Here is a 19,589-nt window from a genome sequence, read left to right as displayed (position 1 = left end):
CTGGCGACAGTGGCCTTGAATATGCCAAGGTCAACCAGGAGCACACAACGCACTGAAAGAATATACAGTGGAACCTCGTTGATACGATCTTCGTGGGAACCAGAAAATAAAACGTATCATCCAAAAATCGCATCATCCAAAGCAAGCCCTAAAACGTAAGAAAAACAGGCTTACTTGGTGACAAACTCGCTAGCAACGCTTCTGGTGGCGCCAAGTAATACTGCTCCGCATAACACACGTGTTATTTGGAGAAGCATCACATCACACGAACTGCAGCCAACACACTTTTATTGAGCAACTTTAAACAGCACGTCAGTTCTTGCTGAACTTTATTTTTTTTAAAGTCCATAAACAAGTTATTTTGAAAGATAACAAGTTCCTTGACATAGCTATGGAGGTCACGGCACCACGAGGCTACGATTTCCAAAACAAAGGAACATTGTAGAGACCGTGACACAACGAGCGATATGACTGGCGGACGAGGGCAGGCGCTTCATTCAACCGAGTGACCGCATGAAGATCTCGCCTGAAAAGCCAACTAAAACAAGCGCGAGCGGAAGCTGACGCAAGCATACGATAATACGAGTGCGAAAATAGCGGTCGGGCGGGTCCGCATGACTACAGATCCACGCCACAGCCGGTTTGGAGGCACACTAGGGGACCTTCTCTAAAGAGCGAGCGCGCGTCTCCAGACGGGCCGTGCCCGTGCATGATCAGCGAAGGGGGCAGCTCTCATTGGTCTGCTTCGCTCGCGGCTCATTTGCCGCCAGGGCGCGTGGCCATTTAAATCGGTCCGGGACCGATCCCTTCCACGGCACCAAAAACCTGCTTCGCCGTAGCTTTTGTGGCGTGCAATGTGCCACCGCCGGCCCTTAACACGTTGTTAGTGGGTCGTTGAAATGTAATTTTATCTAGTACAGTTGAATATAAAGCTACGAGTTTCAGAAATACCAGTTTGCAGTCCAATTTCAGGTGAAAACGCGATCGTATGAACCGCATGAAAAAAAAAAGTGCAATTTTCCCGAAAAACGTATTACGCAGAATCGTATCAATGAGGTTCCACTGTACACATTCTTGCTGGCCACAAGTTGTCTGCAAGGTGCAAAGGCACCTCGCAGACAACTTGAGAAACCAGAAATTGCAGAACCGCTATCTGCAACAGCAACTTTACTCGCTGAAGTAGGCGGAGAGCGTGCGACGCAAGACCATATGGCTCGCCGGTGATGCGGGACTACGGGACAGTCCACATGGCTTTGGTTGCAAAACCACTACACAACGTAGGGCTCGTAGTTTTAATGGCAGTTTAAATTGCAGTACACATTCACTTAGTACTAACTAAACATGCCTGGTGTTACGCGACCAAAGGTATGCATGGACAAAGTCCACTCAGTGACTGTCAGCACTTGCAGTGACAGCGCTTGCGTGATGAGCTGTGACAGAAGCAGGGAGTGCGCACGCTTTTCCTACAGTAAATGTTCTGTGTTGCCACTCCCTTTGCGAATGGCAAAGGGAGAGGAATGAACTGTGCCAAGCCTCTGAAACTCTGCAGATCATATGACCTCCAACACATTGCGACAGCAATGGTACAAGCACGGCTGGAGTGTCCATACAATTGCTATAGCAATAAAAATTCAAAGGTACTAGCCTTTGAGGTTTTAAGGCTAGATTTGAGGCTGTAAATCTGAGGTTTTATTTTATCTGTGACCACCAACCACTACAATACAGCTTCAATATAATGAAGTCGGTAAAATTGACACTTCGTGCATCAAAACTTGTTAACACGTACCAACTTAATTTGTAATTGCGGTTTAAACGTAGTCGCGAAGATTTCCCTACCTAGCCCCCATGGGAACCTTATGTATTGGCTGACCGCTTAAGCCGTAGTCGCTCATTGCCCACTAAACGGTTAGTGCATATAATTTTTCTTTCCTGTTCTACACGCACAGGCACAAAATCGGCAAAATCTCATGAGTACAGATGTTCAATTCTTGAGTTGAAATGCCCGGACGACAGTCACCAGTGAAAGTGATGTTAAGACATGGCCACCATGACGTAATTCCTGCTCATACAGCTGTTGCCGACTGCAGCGCACAAGAGCATGGCCTTCGAGCTTGGCTTCCGGTACCGTAAAGAAGCTGCCGCTATTGGTGCGAATTAGCTGTTGCTGTCGAATTCAATCCAACTAGAGCGCCAAGGCAATGCTGCAGAGCAAGTGAATTTTGACAGTTTCCGAGATGTCAAAGGCGACGTTACATCCCCGGAGTTCTCGAATAGCGACAATGTTGCCACCGTCGCACCTCGCCCAGCTTCAAGCGAAAGTGATGATGACGACGATGCAGAAGAAGACAACGGCACTCCATTATTTGGCGCGGCTCGTGCCTTGAGCGTCATGCGAACTTTCGCAGAGAAACGGGGCCTCATGGGCAAACTGGCTCACGCCTTACCGAGTTGAAGGATTCCGTCGTGTCAGCAAGGCCACCACGGCGGCGAGTGAAGATCGCCGATTTTTTGCTGCCTACCCGCAAATAAAGCCTGTCTGAGTGTGTGTTTGAGAGCATCGCGACGTAGTTATATTCCAGCCGGTAAGTAGCCGCTAAACTTGCATTGGCAGTTAAGTTGTACGTTGTTTAGTGTGTACCTAAACGTAGTTCCCAGCCGAATACGCATTAACGAGGTTAGACTGTATACTATATAGAAGTTCGACCATTTATGCGAAATCGTCGAGTTGCCAGCAGATTTTTCTGCTACAGAAGGGGCCACAATATTTTGCAAATTATGGGGCCAATGGAAAAACAAATTTCAGTTACCAAAAATATCATATTGTTGAATTTCGGAGTCGGCGATCAAGGATACGATACAGTTTCATGCCATGTCGAGGATATCTTCACATCGGGGGTTCGAAGCATAGCCTGCAAAGCTTTCGTGTTCACTCTGCCACTGCAGCTGATAGTGTTGCACAGACGACGCTACAGAGAGCGCAGGCAGAGAGGATAGAAAACTGTGCCTTTCACTTGAAAGCATCTCAGAAACTAGAGATTACGTATTAGACCTGCAGTACTGAACGCGTGGGAAGACAGTGCACGTGAAGCCACGGTCACCCAACCTTTGCACCTGCTGCACATAACTGCTAAAAACAGTGTGCACGGGCACCGTATGCGCTAGACGCACTGAAATCCATGCACAACCACGGACGGCTTGCGGCTGTGCCCCCCTCCCCAACTGAGTGCTTGATAACATTAACATGTGCTCACCCCCCCCCCCTTCCCTCTCCCCCGCTCACGCAGGAAGATGGCGCACATCAAGCCACCATCTTTTTCGGCATCTTTCTCCATTCGTCGCCGACTCTAAAATTCACCAAAATTAATTGTTTTCTCATTCAAATTTGCTTTTTTCGATTGCCCGATGATTCGGATAGTTGATCGGCGACTGTTCTTAATTGCAGAAAAGGTCGTATTTCAATACAACACAATTTCTACCTAACGAAGCAAATTGCCAATTTTGCCAACTTCGTTATACCTAGGTTTGTTTAACTGTAGTTTCACTTGAGCGAGAATCGGTGCTAGACGCGGCGAAGTATATGGACGATAGCATTCTTGGCAGTGTGTAAAGGTACCAACCTTGGCACAGCGCCAGAAACGCTGTCTGCCATATACGCAGGCGTATCTGCCTCTGACTCGTGCGAAAGTGGAACTATATCTGTAAGTGATCACCTGGGAATACCGCCCATGATCTCTAGCGTGCTAATCATCTGCAGCATCTCAGTCACCACCACTATACTCAACAAAGCTGCAAACAACGCTCAGGGACTCGATAACAGTCGCTAAAGCGGCCGCACGAATGGGCTCATTATTATTCCAGCTATTGCCTACTGGTGCCCTGTTGGTGACTATTTTCCAAGTTAGCGCAAAATGTCTGCATGTCTACTATGTTCAAGTGGACGGTAAAACTTAAGTCAGCTTAGCCCATCAATCCTGTCACCGTCTTCGTACACTAGCAGAAACGAGCGTGCAGCTGCGATTTTTCATGCAGTCAAGAATTGTAGGCACACAACACACCAGCACTGGAGAAAACGTGATGATATATGTGACACAGCTGGCACTTAAACTTGAAAAACCTGAAACCATGCGACAAACGAAAAAGCAAGTGATGATGATGCTTTGACTCTGCTTTTTTGTTGCATGTGGAAACACATAGAATGAACGCGCACCGCCACACAACGTAGGCACTTCGCACAGTTTTACGAATTATCAGTGCCCACAATGCAGAATCACTTAATTAGTGGTGCCCAATTTAATTGTTATAGCCAATAATGTGGCATAGGAACACTGAAGTAAGCGGTTTATTTTAGCATAGAACACCCCCACAAATGTTGATGGTGCAGCAGCTGCTCATTGTTACATCTGAGTTTTGTTCAAACCAGTAATGCTATAAGGGGGTTCGACTGTACTTCTTTCTGTCTAATTGAAATGTTTGTCCCCCTCTGCTTTTTTTTTTTTCATGCAACCCGGTTATAACAATTATCGATTATAACAATGGGATTTTTCTGCCACTAGCATATTGTTATAAGTGGGTTCGACTGTATATCCAAAAGTGGGTCCTATAGAGACCTGTTTTAATGGGTGTGGACGGTAGTGTGCTAAAAGTGTACACTGAAAGCATAATTTCCTATTCTTTGTTTGCATTTTTAATGCTGTATTGCCTGTACTCGCATATTCATTGAGCCTTCCACTAGCATCTGGCCAAGGATCTAAACAGTGTCGGCCATTTTAAGTAATGGACTAAGGAATATGCAATACAAAGAAAAAAAAAGCAAGACAGATCACCTTTCTCTTCAGCTGGATCCTCTGTTTCTGCATTCAAGGCAACGTCGGATGCATCCAAAGTTCCTGCAGCCTGCGCGCTTTTGGAGGCGTTTCCCACGCTGCCTTCCATGGATGTGGGACCTGCTCCAACGGAGCACGATGCGGACTTGGCGGCCTCCTCAACTTTGTCCTGCACGCTTGCGTGCAGTCGAGCAACTTTGGCCATGACGTGCTGCCTCGTGACAGAGCATGCTTGCCGTTTGTTCCTGGTACGTGTTCTGCCACACGAGCCTGGGCCGAAACAATGTCACGAAGGATAACGCTACATAGGCAGAGCACTGAAAAGGAAGCTTCCAGGCTAACTCCAATTTCCCCATGCAAATACATGAAAAACACAGAAATCCTTTTATGAGAGAACCACTGAACTGATCTGAATGAAATTTGCTGCATTTCAGAAAGAATTCTAAATTACAGTGACTCTAGGAAGCACAATCTTGATTTCGGGTCTGGAATTTCATACAAAATTCCTGAAAACTGATAATTTTCAAGAAAATTCTAGCATGACGTTTACAAATCTGTAACTCTGTATCAAAAAACAGACACTATTGGAGTTCTGTGAACTGAATTTATAGAGCAGACAAATTTGATACAGTTAAACCTGCTAATAACGAACCTCAATATAACGAATTCCTGGATATAACGAAGTTTTTCTATTCCCCGCCGTTACTCCATAGAAGCACATGTATTTGAGACCTCTACGTAACGAAGTGGCAGCGGGAGACCCCCTCGATATAGCGAATTTTCCCCTCCGACAACCTAGAGATTTCGCCCCAAATTTTGTCATTTTTGCGCGAGCAGTTACCGGAAGCACCTTCTCCGCCTCGACAGAATGCGAAGTGAGCGCACGTGTGCGAGGAGGGCCTGCATCCCTCGACCTGGCGATCTTGTCGCCGCGGGTGTGACCTTTCCCTCTCCCTTCATTAAAACCTGATCCTGCCGCTGGCTGCAGCTGGCCTAGCCCGCCCAAGCCGGCACTCTCTCCTTTTCCATTTGATGTTGCCGACGCGCTGGTACACGCTGTGACACATCACACTCTATGAGCGCGGACACGCGCTGTCAAACGCTGGTGGCGTGTGGAAGCGCCGCAGAAGCGAACGAAGTGACCTTCGTGCTGTTGTCTATCGCTTCAACGCAAACTGAGCGCCGAGAACACACAGCATGCACAAAGCTACGAGCCGCCGATGCACCTACACTGCTAGACTCTGCCCCAACGCAGATCGCTTTCAAGATACGGTCGCACGCCGCCGCGCAGTACGCAGTTGATGCCAGAGTACAGTAGAACACCGCCCCGCTATCCCTCCCCCCTCGCTCCCTCGCCGCTGCCTCGAGCGCAACGGAAGAAGGCGCGCTTCCTCCTTGCTTTTCTTGCACACACGAGATTTAGACGCGGTCGTCGGCTCCCCTTGCACGTTTTCACTCGCACACACAGCATACGGCGCGCGGCGACTGCATTATTGCCCTTGGACTTTATACGGAATATCTATGAGCCAAAACCAATTTTAGGGCCACAACGCGTCATAGACACCGTCTTTATATTGCACATACGGATCTCAAGGGCCATACTTTTGCTGGCGGAAACCGAAAATACGTCATAGTTGTCGCCCCCGGCACGTTGGGCGGCCATTGCCATCGTCAAGCCACCAAGCCAAGCGACATGAAAAGTCAAAATGGCCGCTCGGGCCGGCGCGGGGTGGCAGTTCGAAACGTGTGATGCGGGAACGGTCCCACAGTTGCGACGCAACAGCGGGGTTACCAATGCATTGGGTTCTATGGGAGCTGTGCCGGGACCGGCCGAAAACGACGTAACAGCCGGGAAAACGCAGCCCCCGGGAACGTAACAGCGGGGTTCTACTGTAACACTATACGACGCTATGACGTCATTGTGACGCTCGCTCTTCGTTTCCGATGCCTCGCGCTTGTGCGAAACGACACGCGTCCACACATCCGGTACCTGGTGTGACATTCCAAGGATGAGTGCTTCGACCAAAACGGAAAACGGGTGCGCGTTACAATTGAGGGCGCATTAGAATCGAGTAAATACGGTAAGCGTTTCTTTTTCGAATTTTCGTGCCACACCTGCATATAACGAAATCCTCTTTATAACGAAGTTTTTTGGGAATTTGGCAATTTCGTTATATCCAGGTTTAACTGTACAAGGATTTATCGGTTATTTGAAAATGTTACAACGGCTACGAGTATTTTGTGGAAGTCCTACTCACAAATTAGTGGATTACGTTACAAGGGCATATAATACATCAATTTTAGCCACTTTAGATTTATTATTAGATGCAGTTTACAGAGTTGTGGCATATTTTGTTTGTTTACTGTTGAGCTAGAGTTCTAAACTTGATACACGAGCATTTTTTTTTGTATCTGCAATTTTCAACTACTGTTAAAAAGCACTTGAGGCTTAAAATTAGAAATCCGATTACTACGAGTCACTCGATTTCAAATCTTTCAAAATTCGTCGGAGAGTTTAGGCTAGTCGTATGGCACCATTGTTTTCTATATAAATTACTAGAGCTGCGATTGCTAAGCTATCATGGGAATGAGTGTTGTAAAAAATGTCACCAGTTATCGCTCTGTCATGCAACTGCTGGTCTAGCATGCATGTCATGCTTTGGTGTCTTTTCTTGTTTCTTCTCTAACCTGAAGCATCGAGAAGATGTCCTCTTGGTGCTTCAGATTACAGACATTCTTGGCGATTATTTATTGCTCTTAATCTTTCCAACTTTCTAGGAAATCATATTTTCTAAATGCACAAAGGGAATAAACAAAATAATTACGAGTTGCAACAATTGCAACAAGGTATTGGATTAGAAGTGCGATACCTTGTTGAGAATTATCAATTTGCAAAGTTGCAAAGCTATGTGAAGCCAGAAGAACGAAGTTTTGGGCAAATACATACCGATCATGCTTTATGCTGGCTGAAATACCATGCTATTGGCTTCTGTCGAAAATAGTGCCTCAGTTCCCTCTAGTAATTTTTGTAGAAAACTGTGTCTTGTTCTATGTCTGAAACAACTTAAGCCTGTTTTTTCAGGATTCAACAAAGCAATGAAAAGTAGGGGTATGCGAATACTCGAATATCACCGAATTCAATTGACTAGTGAACGTACAAAAAATTCAATTAGCGACTCGAACATCTACTATTCGGGCTTTAGAATTTTCGATATGAAGACCTGCGCAGTACCACATGTCGTGTGCACCGTGGAGCCCATTGTGCTCGATGCCGGCCAAGCGAGCGTTTCACTTCGATAGTGGTGCAAATGGAGCACCGAGCGCCCCGCGGTCGGGCCGCCCCAGCTGACGTGGTAGTGGACTTCCTCACTGTGAGCGCTCTCCGATGTCGGCCAGATGAGAGATCGCACACAATAGAGCCGTGTTGGCTGGGGCCAGATCAGTCAAGGTTTGTCCGGGTCGACCGGACCGATTGAAATGATAACGTGATGGGGACAGAGGTAACGGCAACAACAGCAATGTGTATTTCGCAAAGTCTGAAAGCACGTGAGAAGATCGGGCCAATCAGCCGCCAATCATGTTGAATACGTGGCGACAAACTTCATGCCACGTCAACAGCAGTCACTCTAACCTGCACGCATGATCTCCGAACCAAACGCAGCTGATGAGCCACCCGTTTGGGTGCCAGCTTGCCGTGACAATCTAGATTTCAGAATGTTTGACAGGCGGTAAATCACCTGGCAATGAAACTGCGTGGAGTGCGCCTGCTCCTTACCGTTGGCAGTGATCGAGTCACATGATGCACGGTCATTTCGTTTGTCGCGTTGATTGGCCTTACGATAACCCATCTGCTGTAAAGTTGGGACAGCCCTTCTGTATTTTGGAGAAAAATTTGAAAGCAAATGTTTTATGCAATAATTAAATAAAATATTGCCGCAATACACAGGTCTGCTGTTAAACTGAGAACTTCATTGGTATTCAGTATGAACAAACGTCACTAATTCATTAGCTTCAGAGGAAAAAAAAGCACTTGATTCTGAAGAAGTTGTACTGCTAAAAAGAAATATATTGCAGACCTTCATACGAGGTCTGTTAGAAAAGTATCCGACCTTATTTTTTTTTGCGAACAGCTGATGGATATGAAACAAGCATGCTTGCATCAGCCGACCTTGAACCTTCGTGGGCATGCCCGAATTTTTTCCCGCATACCGATATCATCAGTCGCTGGGAGGCAGCGTTTCAGTGAGGTAGTGCGCAGTGCTCCCATCGGGTTTTTTTTGCAAGGAAAATGACGGAGCAACTGGAGCAGCGCTATTACATGAAATTTTGCCAGAAACTGGGCGACTGCCAAGTGGAAACCATTCGGAAGATTCAGACGGCTTTCAGTGACGATGCTATGAGCAGCACACAGATTAAGGAGTGGTACAACCTGTTTAAAGACGGCCGCACATCGGTGGAGAGCGAGTCACGCTCCGGTCGGCCATCAACATGCCGAAATGACCAGGTCATTGCTGAAGCGAACGCTGTGGTGATGCGGGACCGTCGTGTGACTATCCGAGAAATTGCGGAAGAGGTGGGCATCAGCACTTTTTTTGCACATTCCATTATGACTGAAGATTTGGCCATGAAGAGAGTTGCGGCGAAATTCGTGCCGAAGCTGCTCACGGTGGAGCAAAAGCAACTTCATGTTGAAGTCTCACAGGACATGCTGGATTCCACAAACAGTGACCCCACCCCGATTTCATGAACACCATAATCACTGGTGACGAGTCGTGGGTGTACGGGTACAACTCGGAGACCAAATCCCAGTCGTTACAGTGGAAGCATTCCATGTCACCAAGACCAAAGAAGGCCCGCCAAGTCTGCAGCAACGTCAAAGTGATGCTGACTGCTTTCTTTGACTCCCGCGGGGGGGGGGGGGGGGGGGGTTTGGCACGTAAAACCCCATAATTTTTTATCATTCATCAAGAAATTATCAAGATTCTATTGCAATTAAAAGATTAGAGCTAAATGAGGATTACACTGCACGATGAACCAAACATGCTAAAATGCTTTGAAATGTGTAATGACACACCAACATACCTGCACTATGATTCGGACGTGAACATTTTGGGAAAAAAAATCTTAGACCTTCTTTATTTCCACTAATATGCTTTGAGCCCAATTAAATGGGAGCTTGAATCTCTATAAAATAATTCACCAGACTAGACTGAATTAGTGCTGGTCTTTGTTGCACCAATAAACAACTGTAAATAATAGAAATCCCAAATTTTTCATATACTTGCCCCCTTTAAAAACAAGAATGCAATCACCTTCCTCCCTAGATGGCTCTGGGTTTGGATGCAAGGTAACCTCAGGTGCACTCATAGTTCTCGACAAATCAGCCCCACTGTCTTCCATGGATGAAACAGCAGCACTGACGGTACTTGATATGGACTCTCCAGCCGCCTTGACTTCAGACTGCGTGCCTGCTTCCATCCGGGCTACTTTGGCTGCAATAAGCTGCTTCGTCAAGGACGGCACTTGATGCTTCTTGCTGGGACAAATTGTGCCTTGCGAGCCTAGAAAGACAAATGAGCAACATAATAGGGTTACAAATTGACCCATGCTTGCTGAGCGCTCAACATGTTTGATGTAGCAGCAACTTTACAACACTCCTGCCAACCCGTGTACTTTAAAATTTTAAAAAGCTTGCATACACAGCACTGATGGGGGACAGGGGGGAGGAGGATACCACACATTTTTGTTTAAGCTTGCTCCGAGCAGCTGCCTTCTGACGGATACATGAGCAATTTAATAACCATGATTTACTTACTACAGACTTCCAACGGAAAGATCGGAGACCGACGAGTGAAACATTTTGCCGAACAGAATGTATTTTTCGTGGAGCTTAGTCCAAGATTTGTAAGCATTACTGGAAATTTGGGAGAGGCAGCAGGTTCGCTATACAAGGTTCCGATTCCTGCCTCATGATCCACCAGTGGGTCACATACCTCTCCATTCTTTCTCAAGCTCCACAGCACCGATTCATTGTTGGCATCAGTGATAACGAAGCACGAACCATTGCAGAGGCACTGAGAGCATCTGAAGCTAAAGGCATGAAATCCGTGCACTACCCTCTGCTTCAACGTAACTTTTGCAGGAAACTCATGCCATAAGCTACCTATTGATCACCCATATATATATATATATATAAAGGGACACTAAGGAGAGAAATTATTTACACTACCCTTCAACAATATCAAAAGAGCCACTGTTGTCCCAAGGATGGGCTTGGTAAAGCGGAAAAGATTCAAAAATAAAAGACTGATAGCAATACTGCCTTGAAGTCCTCATACCAGCTCATTGTGACATCGTAGATTTTAACGGCACCTGCTCAAGCATAGCTAACTATTTGTTGGCAAAGATTGAATGTACTGTATTATAAAGAAGCCAAAGACTGAACTGCGAAAGTTTCTCAAGAACATTTATGGATCTACACAGCCCAGATACAAAGAAACCCCATCGAAATTTGTGAGGTCACAATCGTTCCTGGAGCTTAGGTTACGACATGAAATTGAAGAATAGAACTTCTGCTTCCTCTTCCAATAATCAACCTATCACCGCAACACTGATACAAATAAAGTTTTTTAATGAATGCTTTATCAGACTTGCATTATTTAAGTGTCCCTTTATTGCTCCTACCAAATATATGGCCACGTGTCCTTTGCTTGCAATGCTCTTTGCTCGCTTCTGCATGTCTGAACCCCGGAAGACGGCGCTCTCCATAATCAGGGTTGACCGGCATAGATAAGTTATCCACTGAACTCAGCGGCCAGGGTCTGTACACAACAGTATGAATCCACGTGCTTTCTTTTCTTCACAAGATACACGCGCTGTCTGCATTTATTACTTTAACAAGAGTTCTCAGGGTTGCCAATACAAATGCCTTGTTGGACCATTTTTTTGGGGCACAGGATTGCCAAACAGACTGATTTTGGTTTTGAAGTTCCCTATGTCAGCCACTCGAACCTGTCACTACCATGTGGTAAATATTCAGTGTCGATTTAGCAGTAAATGCATTAGTATTACATCACACCACTTTGATGACCCAGATCCATGATCTAAGCCACGTTCCCCACATTGCAAAATGTTCTTCAAGAGCTCACTCGACACGCAGGTGCATGTTCGAGGAGCGTAATGCAACTGATTCAGACTGCTTCAGACTATCGTCAGTTACCCTAAATATATACACAGTTACACCTTGATATAACAAACTTTAATAGCATGAAATTCACGGCACAATAACTTTTTGTCCTTAGAACACCACGTATTTAGAACCTTTATATAACGAAGTGTATTTATACACAACTTCAATATATAATGAAATTTCACTGACACCACGAAGGAATACTGAGACAATAAATGGCAACTTCCACAGATGCAGATGGTCGAATGGTTTAACTACAAGCGACTGCTTGCAAACAAACCTCTCAAATCACGTGCTGCACGAACCCCGAAGTGAAGCAGCACGACGTTCCATATAAAGTCCAAGTGCGATAAGATACTATTGCGCCCTGCACGCTGTGTGCTTTGGGTACTGGAGGGTGCACAATTTTGAATTTCAGAGACGCGTTCAAGCAAGAGGCAGACGAAGCATTCACTTCCCACTGCTGGTGCTTTTCACGACAGCGTTTTCCCACTGAGGGCAACACTATCAGCCGCTGGAGCGGAACGGATGCGAAAGCATGGCTGGCTTCGCTTAATTCGTACTGCCATGGGAAGATATCATTGACACTGCGAAACCGCATCTTTCGTCACCGATTCTGGAATTTCACAAAATGATTTGTTTTTCTTGTTCAAATTTGCTTTCTTTGATTGCCCGATAATTAGAAAAGTGAGACCGATGCTTGCGCGCATGCACGTCCCTCCATGACTGCAAGCGTGCTTGTTTCTGCGCTTCCTAATTGTGCACTGGTGTAGCCGCCAGGTGCCCCGTGTAGCCGAGCGTAGCCACCAGTAGGCGAGGAGGACCGTTTAGCCATGCGCTCGCGTGCACCGCAATATTTTGTGGCCGAGTGTACCTGTATAGCCTACACGGTCACATGGCTGCCACATAAAACAGTGGCACCAGCAAGTGCTAAGCTCTTAAAACAACAAGAACACCAAGAAACTATGGTATGGCCATGGTTTTTGTACAGTCCAAGTATGCTGTCGGAGATATGTTTTGTTGCACTCCATTTGCCCTGTCATTTTTCGCCCGGTTCTCTGCTGCGCTGCCAAATTGGGCCTCCCAATGCGCACCGGCATAGGAGGTGACCGAGCAAGCCAGAGTGAGTGTCAGAACCTCGCAATGTCCTGGTCCCACGTGGCTGCTTTCTGCGTCATGATGTCATGACACGCCAGAAGCGATACTGAAACTGGCTGCAGAAGACCTATTTAAATCAAGTTATTTAGGGAAGCCCAAGGAATGCCAGCATTTTTCTTTCTGCAGTTTCTTCACTTACACAAAAATATGAACAGCTGAAAATATTGCCTCAGCCCGCTCGGCATCCGAATGAATGACACTGAAGCATACCCCTGTCAAACACACATAATGATCTCAATGGGCATTCATAGAATGCAGCTCCATAAATCTGTGGTAAAAGTGAAAAACTTGCATTCTTCACCACCAATCACCTCAAAAAGGGGCAATTCTTACCACAACACTGCTATCTGGATTGACTGGCTTGGCCATTTGACATGATTGTGGTCAAACGTACAAACATGATCCAATAAGTGTTGCTGAAAGCAGAATTTTAGGACTTCTCCACACTTTGTAAAATTCACTGCAGCATTTTGATAATTGCAGGTTCCAACGACCACTAGCAAACCTGCAATGTGGCCCTACAGAAGGTACTGGCTCGCAGTAATCAAGGTCTTCGTTACATATTGCCGCAATGAAGTATGTTTGCTGTTTGTGGTGGAAAAGTCGCAGCGAATACTTGCACTGAACTCCACACAGAACACAGAGAGTACGACCCCAATAGTTCAAAGCACTCAAGAGCACATACTAACTTGTGCTTGGACAGCTGTTTTCTTGTGAACCTTGGACAGCCTGCGCTCGAACACTGCTTCCCTGCAGAACAACCAAAATGCAGTTACTACTAACGCAAGTGGCACCGAGAGAAAAAAAATTCGACTCTCAGCAGCACAACCTGAAAATCTAGCTGCTCACTGTGCTGCATGTGAAACCCGCTTTAGCGAGGCTAAAGTTATCACACCCTTTCGATCAGGTTAAAAGACAGATTAATGAGGTATTCGGAATGCCCCATACTGATACATGCATAAACACGCCATCCATAACACTAACTAAAAAGAAATTGAATTTTTCAACCTGACCATGTTTATAAAGATAGATCTCTTTAGCACACATGTTGAAGAAGGAAGTGAGCTGTTAAAAGTTTTCATCTGTGCCACTTTATCCTTTTTGTCAGGTTTTGCTGTCTCTCAAACCACTTTTGAATTCTGCATGTGAGTGACACATTCTAAAGGAGAACAAAACAATTGTGAGTTCTTGCATTGCTTTATCTGTGTTACCTTGTTGCTAATCTGCAGTGTTGCCATTTTAGCAATTCTTTTGCTAGATTAACGGCCCCCTTTTTTTGTCTGTTTAGTGACCACAGGCATTCTTTAAAGACATGACAGAACAATTTTGCAACATTTTAGCGACTTCAAGGTTAAAAAATTGCTTTACAAACAGCTTTCTTGATTGCGCAAACTATCAACTGCCTTTATTTGTTTCTTTGAAGCAAATAAAACCAGTTGATAGTTTGCGCTCTTTCCGCCTACGTCGTTTTTCCTGTGTTCATTATTTTGTTCCCGCAACTTTTCCCAGCATAGCCATGCACCAACTCACCCAGCAAGAAGTTCTAAAATCCTGCTGGTAAATAAATTGTTAGCTGATATTATAGTCTTCCAAACCAACCTACGTTATTTAAAATTCAGTTGAGAATATTAGTGACAATTTTAGTGAGATTGCAGCAAAATGTAAGAACTGTTTGGTATTGTTAGTGACATGGTTGAAAAGCATTGGCAGCAGCGCTAAACTGTTTTTTGTTAAGCCACAAAGCAGCGAATCTAGCCATGATGTTTCATATACTAGCCCCCACAACAACATTGTCTCTAACACAAGCACTTTTGGTCCATTCAAAGGCAACAGGCAGCAAATATTTGCTGAAAGCCAAAATCCTGTTTTCCGAAATCTTTATGTTCTTTGAGGATGTAAATTTATGTTTACCACTCCTTTCTCTCTTAGACACAACCAACAACTTTTGTCTTTTCAAATGTTGGTTTTTATTTGCATCCTGTGCAGTGGAAGGCAAAGTGTGTGAGCTGTTTAATCACTGTTTTAACAGCCTAACGTTCATGTACAGTCTGTTTCACACTTAGGGGAAATCTCAGAGCGCATTGCATCGCGATGCGGCGAGCGCTGGAGTCGGGTGCCAGAAGCAGCTCGCGCAGGCGCAGACGGTCGATGCACGTTATCTTGAACCGCGTCGACTGCTACGGCGGTGCGCGCTTGCCGCATCGTCGGGAAGCGTGCTGCTGTCAAGGGCAGTTCATCGTTAGTGCGGGCACTCAGCCGATAATGTTAACTAATCGTTGTGCACACATTTTGGTGTCTCCTTCTTGTCACTGCGTATTACGGTAGCACACGCGGTGAAGAAATATGCGTGCACACACTCAGTACCTCGGCCTTTCGAAAGAACAAACGAAGTGTGCTGTCAAAAGAAGTGTGTAGAAACCCATATTTGCCAATGAAGGCTCAGAGGTTGGCGTCGCACAACGTTTAGTTAACATTATTGGCTTAGTGCCCGCAGCAACGATGAGCTGCCCTTGACAGTCGCACGCTTACCGACGATGCGGCGAGCGCGCGCCGCCATAGCAGTCGACGCAGTTCAAGATAACGCGCCTCGACCGTCTGCGCCTGCGCGAGCTGCTTCCGGCACCCGACTCCAGCGCTCGCCGCATCGCGATGCAATGCGCTCCGAGATTTCCCCTAAGTGTGAAACAGACTGTACCTTCACATGGCGTGTCTGTCTGAATGGTATCTTGCTTCTCTGTTTGAGTAATGTGAAGTTCCACCAGCCCTGCCTCAATGAACCGGGGATCTGAAGACCCTAGCTTCGTTGCAGGTTTGAGCAGCAAAATAAGTTTTGCAGAGTACAAATTGAATCCCTAAGGCCGCAGACATTGTTTCCATTTCACAATATTGTCATTCTATGTGCCTGGATCCCAACCAGAATACGCTGAATTAAGTTGTCAGTGGCACGGTTTGTCTTACAGCGGTAGCAGTGCCGCAAAGTTCACAAGGTCTATAAGAGAAAGGCACCCCTGTGCGAACTTATGTCATTGTTGCAATGCTAGACTGTTGTTCATTGAAGTTACCAGGATTCTAATAGAACCTGTGGCACCATGCAAGCACAGTCCTCGCACCTAAGGAATGAACACAAGGCATCACAGACACCTTATCCTGCCGTGCCTAACTTTGTGCACAAACTCCTCTAACCTAGCTCAGTAGATAAACTCTTTTGCTTTCTCATCACAGTCAATGCACCGACTCACTCATACCTTCTCCCCTGTTCGTCAAAACACTGTCGCAACATTACACAACACTCTGCATACTTGCTTAGTTTATTTTCAGAGAAAGAAGAAACATGACCTGTGTCAGATAAATGTGTCAGTTGTTCCACTCCAGTTCTACAATTTCAACTGATCAGTTTTCAGTTGCTCCCGATCTTTAATGATCAATCATTACATTTAAGAAAGGTCTCGTATTCTCAGATACGAGTTTTAAGTGCACCAAAAATATCACAAGTCAAATAGCTCTTGCAATCATGGAATTGAGAATAATGACTAGAAATGATACGACAGGCAACTAAAGCAGTGATTAATGTGTCAGGCCAGACTAGTTGGCACACAGCTAGACACAACGGGAACAATTAAAGAACAGGAAGCAATAAATTGCATCACTGCCCAAACAAGACACAGGTTGCTTTAGGACACGACTAAAGAATCGGTACCGACACAAGGACTCGCTGAACAAAAAAGCCAGGCTAGAGCTTCACTCAAGCGACACACGTGGTCATTATCAATAAGCATAAAACGCGCGTCTCGTCTGCGTCTCTCCTGCTGTGTTCCGTCCGATTTCACGCTGATAGGTCATGACGTAGAACATGGATGAAGATTATGCTTCATCTTACGCAGCAGATAATGTTATCAAGGCAGACTGCACAGCATATGCATTGGACTCACTGGAGTTGCATTCATGCACGCCACGTGCCCTCCGACCTGCCGACCAATTCCTTTCTCCCAGTTTCGTTGGTAAAGAACTGAAACTTACTGGATGAGTTGGTGATCATTTACGGCAAAAACAACTGCAGCGCGCAGAATGTAAGTTTACAAACAGCGCGCGCTTGTTTGTAAACTTCCTCTGCGTCCTTTGCGAGCGCTGCAGTTTTACCAATGTGAGCTTCGTTGTTCGCGCAGTTAGTGTTTGCAAAAATCGAAAGCGCCAGCACAACTAGTTATCTCTGAATGACAGATAAGAACACGAGAATGAAAAAAAAAAAAAAAAAACGTACCTGGGTACCTGCCTTGTCCGCGGCGGCGGCGACGAACCGGCCTTCCTCGTCGAGGTAGACGGTGGGCACGGCATCGGCCTTCAGGTACGCCCTGAGCACGCTCGGGCGACCGTCCTCCTGTCGGAAATCGAAGGAGCCGAGCGCGAAGTGTCGGTGGCACACGAACGCCTCGCCGGATGGCGGAGGCGCCCATTCGCGCACGCCGCCTCTGGGACAGGAACGCACGAACTCGATCCACGCCTGGCGCACGCACGGTTCCGCAGGCAGCGGGTGGAACGCGATGAAACCCGGAGCAGGACGCGAGCGGCAGAGAGGCACGCAGCAGCACCGCTCCATGGCTGGGCCTTTTTTTCGACCAAGAGCCGTTCCCGAAAATTTTGCAACTGCAGCAGCAGCAAACTAACAGCAGACGCCTTTGTACGAGGCGCTGTCAAAACACGCGACCGTGGCGACGCTTCCGCGCTACGCGAGCTTTCAGTCATAAAATGAAGAACCAACCAAGTGGTAGAGCACAACCGTTTTATGGTTACCGCTCGACAGCACTGTAATGATAATTTGATAACGCGAATACAACGCGCGTAGACAACATGTGAGTGAAACGAAAACGCGCTGTCAAAGAACAGCCACGATGCAGTGGACGGCAACACAGCAGTACGTATATTTTACCGTTTTTTTTTTTAACTCGCAAAGGCTCATGGGACGCGTCGTCTGCTCGACGCTTTCGGTTTGACGGATGCCGGATCCGGCGCACAGGGCCGGTTGCGCTTGCACGTTCATCGCAAATCATCGCCGCCGCTGTTGATTTCTAGAACAAGTGATAGTCGATAGCTGGACATAGGCGGTCATTTGAAATAATCTCGTTACTCTTACACTTGTATTGCTATGCATGCTGTCGTAACTTCGTGCTTGTACGATGCAGTGTTGCCAGGTCCGACGAGGCGGCCTAGCCAAAAGCTAGAGAAGTTGTAGCCCAAGTGTAGCCAAACAGAAAAAAAGTGCAAAATATTTCGTAGCCAAATATAGCCATTTTTGTTTGCAATTTTATTTGTGTATAGACCTACACCATGTTTGTAAACAGTCGTAGGCACCGTCGATATATTTTAGCCCCTATAGCGACGTTACGGGATCTAGCCACCGTAGCGACGTTACGGTGGCTAGATGGGGCGTGCGTCTAGACGCACGCCTAGATGGGTAGGTGTGCCGACCGGCGCCTCTGGAGCGTAGTTCACCGCTTCTCCGCGTCATGACGCAAAATTGGCGCTGCGGTCAGTAGAACGGTTCCGCAGCGCGCGTCGTCTGCTACAGGGGGCTGGCGGACTGGCGGCGAGCAAAAAAAAAAAAAAAAAAAAAAAAAATAAAAAAAATAAATAAAGCCCGTATTGGAATAGTTGTACGTCGTCTGTTCGTGTCAGTTTCAAAGGTGAAGAGCTCCGCATCTCTCGTACTGTTTGTAAGTTCCTGAGCGATGTGGAATGTTCCAGGTCGGAAAAATCACCGGCGAGATTAGCGGCGGCGTTGCTCCACCAATCAAGACCACCAAGGAGACCTACTGCTTCGCTCCGAACTGCAAGTCGGGCTCTAAATTTGTGACAAAGACAGCGGAATTGTTCCACTGTCTGACAGCGGAAATGTTCACCCCGAGCTGCTCAGTAGCTTGCTCAGTATCGGTACGGTGGCTAGATTGTATCGGCGACGTTAATGATCAAGCGGTACACCGAAAAGCGTACGTCCATGAGCTCCTCGACGTTGGAAATTTTCAAGCCGCACTTGAGGTGCTCAGCGCCTGCGACATCGAGCACCGCTGCGCTGCTACAGGGAAAAGAAAAGTGATTCTAGGCTGATATTCTATATATCAGGCTATGTAGCAAGGAAGTTCCTGCAAAGAACCATGCAAGTGCTCCGATTGTTCAGGGACATTACTAAATTCAACAGAATGAGTAGGTCAGGGCTGTTGCTCCCTTCTGAAGCACTAAAAAAACTGGTAGCATCGCTCGAAGACGCCTTCAAGCTGTGCTTCAGTTTAAATGAGTTACGAAGGAACAGTATCGCCGACTTCGCATCCTTTCTGCAGCTGAATCCTCCGAATTTGATCGGCTGTAAGCGGCACAAGAAAGAGCTCACAAACGATGTTATGAAGTTCTATTTAATTATACGCGTTTAC

At 46.4% G+C, this 19,589-nt stretch overlaps 1 protein-coding gene across 4 annotated transcripts in view; it reads right to left on the bottom strand.

Moving 5' to 3' along the window:
• Positions 1 to 18,089, bottom strand: part of LOC119453829 (uncharacterized) — a 51,274-nt gene extending 33,185 nt beyond the window's left edge. Inside the window, exons 1-4 of one of the 4 annotated variants that reach the window (XM_037715873.2) lie at positions 17,429 to 18,089; positions 13,860 to 13,920; positions 10,136 to 10,384; positions 4,824 to 5,093 (exon numbers count right to left, since the gene is read on the bottom strand). In XM_037715873.2, the coding sequence (XP_037571801.1) occupies positions 4,824 to 5,093; positions 10,136 to 10,384; positions 13,860 to 13,920; positions 17,429 to 17,764 (916 nt within the window). In that variant the 5' untranslated portion in view covers positions 17,765 to 18,089. Of the gene's footprint in view, positions 1 to 4,823; positions 5,094 to 10,135; positions 10,385 to 13,855; positions 13,921 to 17,099; positions 17,302 to 17,428 lie in introns of those variants that run through there. The other 3 variants (XM_037715874.2, XM_049668563.1, XM_049668564.1) reach the window with 3 other exon arrangements.
• Between the last annotated feature and the right edge of the window lie 1,500 nt (positions 18,090 to 19,589).

This window comes from Dermacentor silvarum, chromosome 5 (genome assembly GCF_013339745.2).
Source record: "Dermacentor silvarum isolate Dsil-2018 chromosome 5, BIME_Dsil_1.4, whole genome shotgun sequence".
NCBI lineage: Eukaryota > Metazoa > Arthropoda > Arachnida > Ixodida > Ixodidae > Dermacentor > Dermacentor silvarum.
This window is presented reverse-complemented; position numbering and strand designations above follow the sequence as displayed.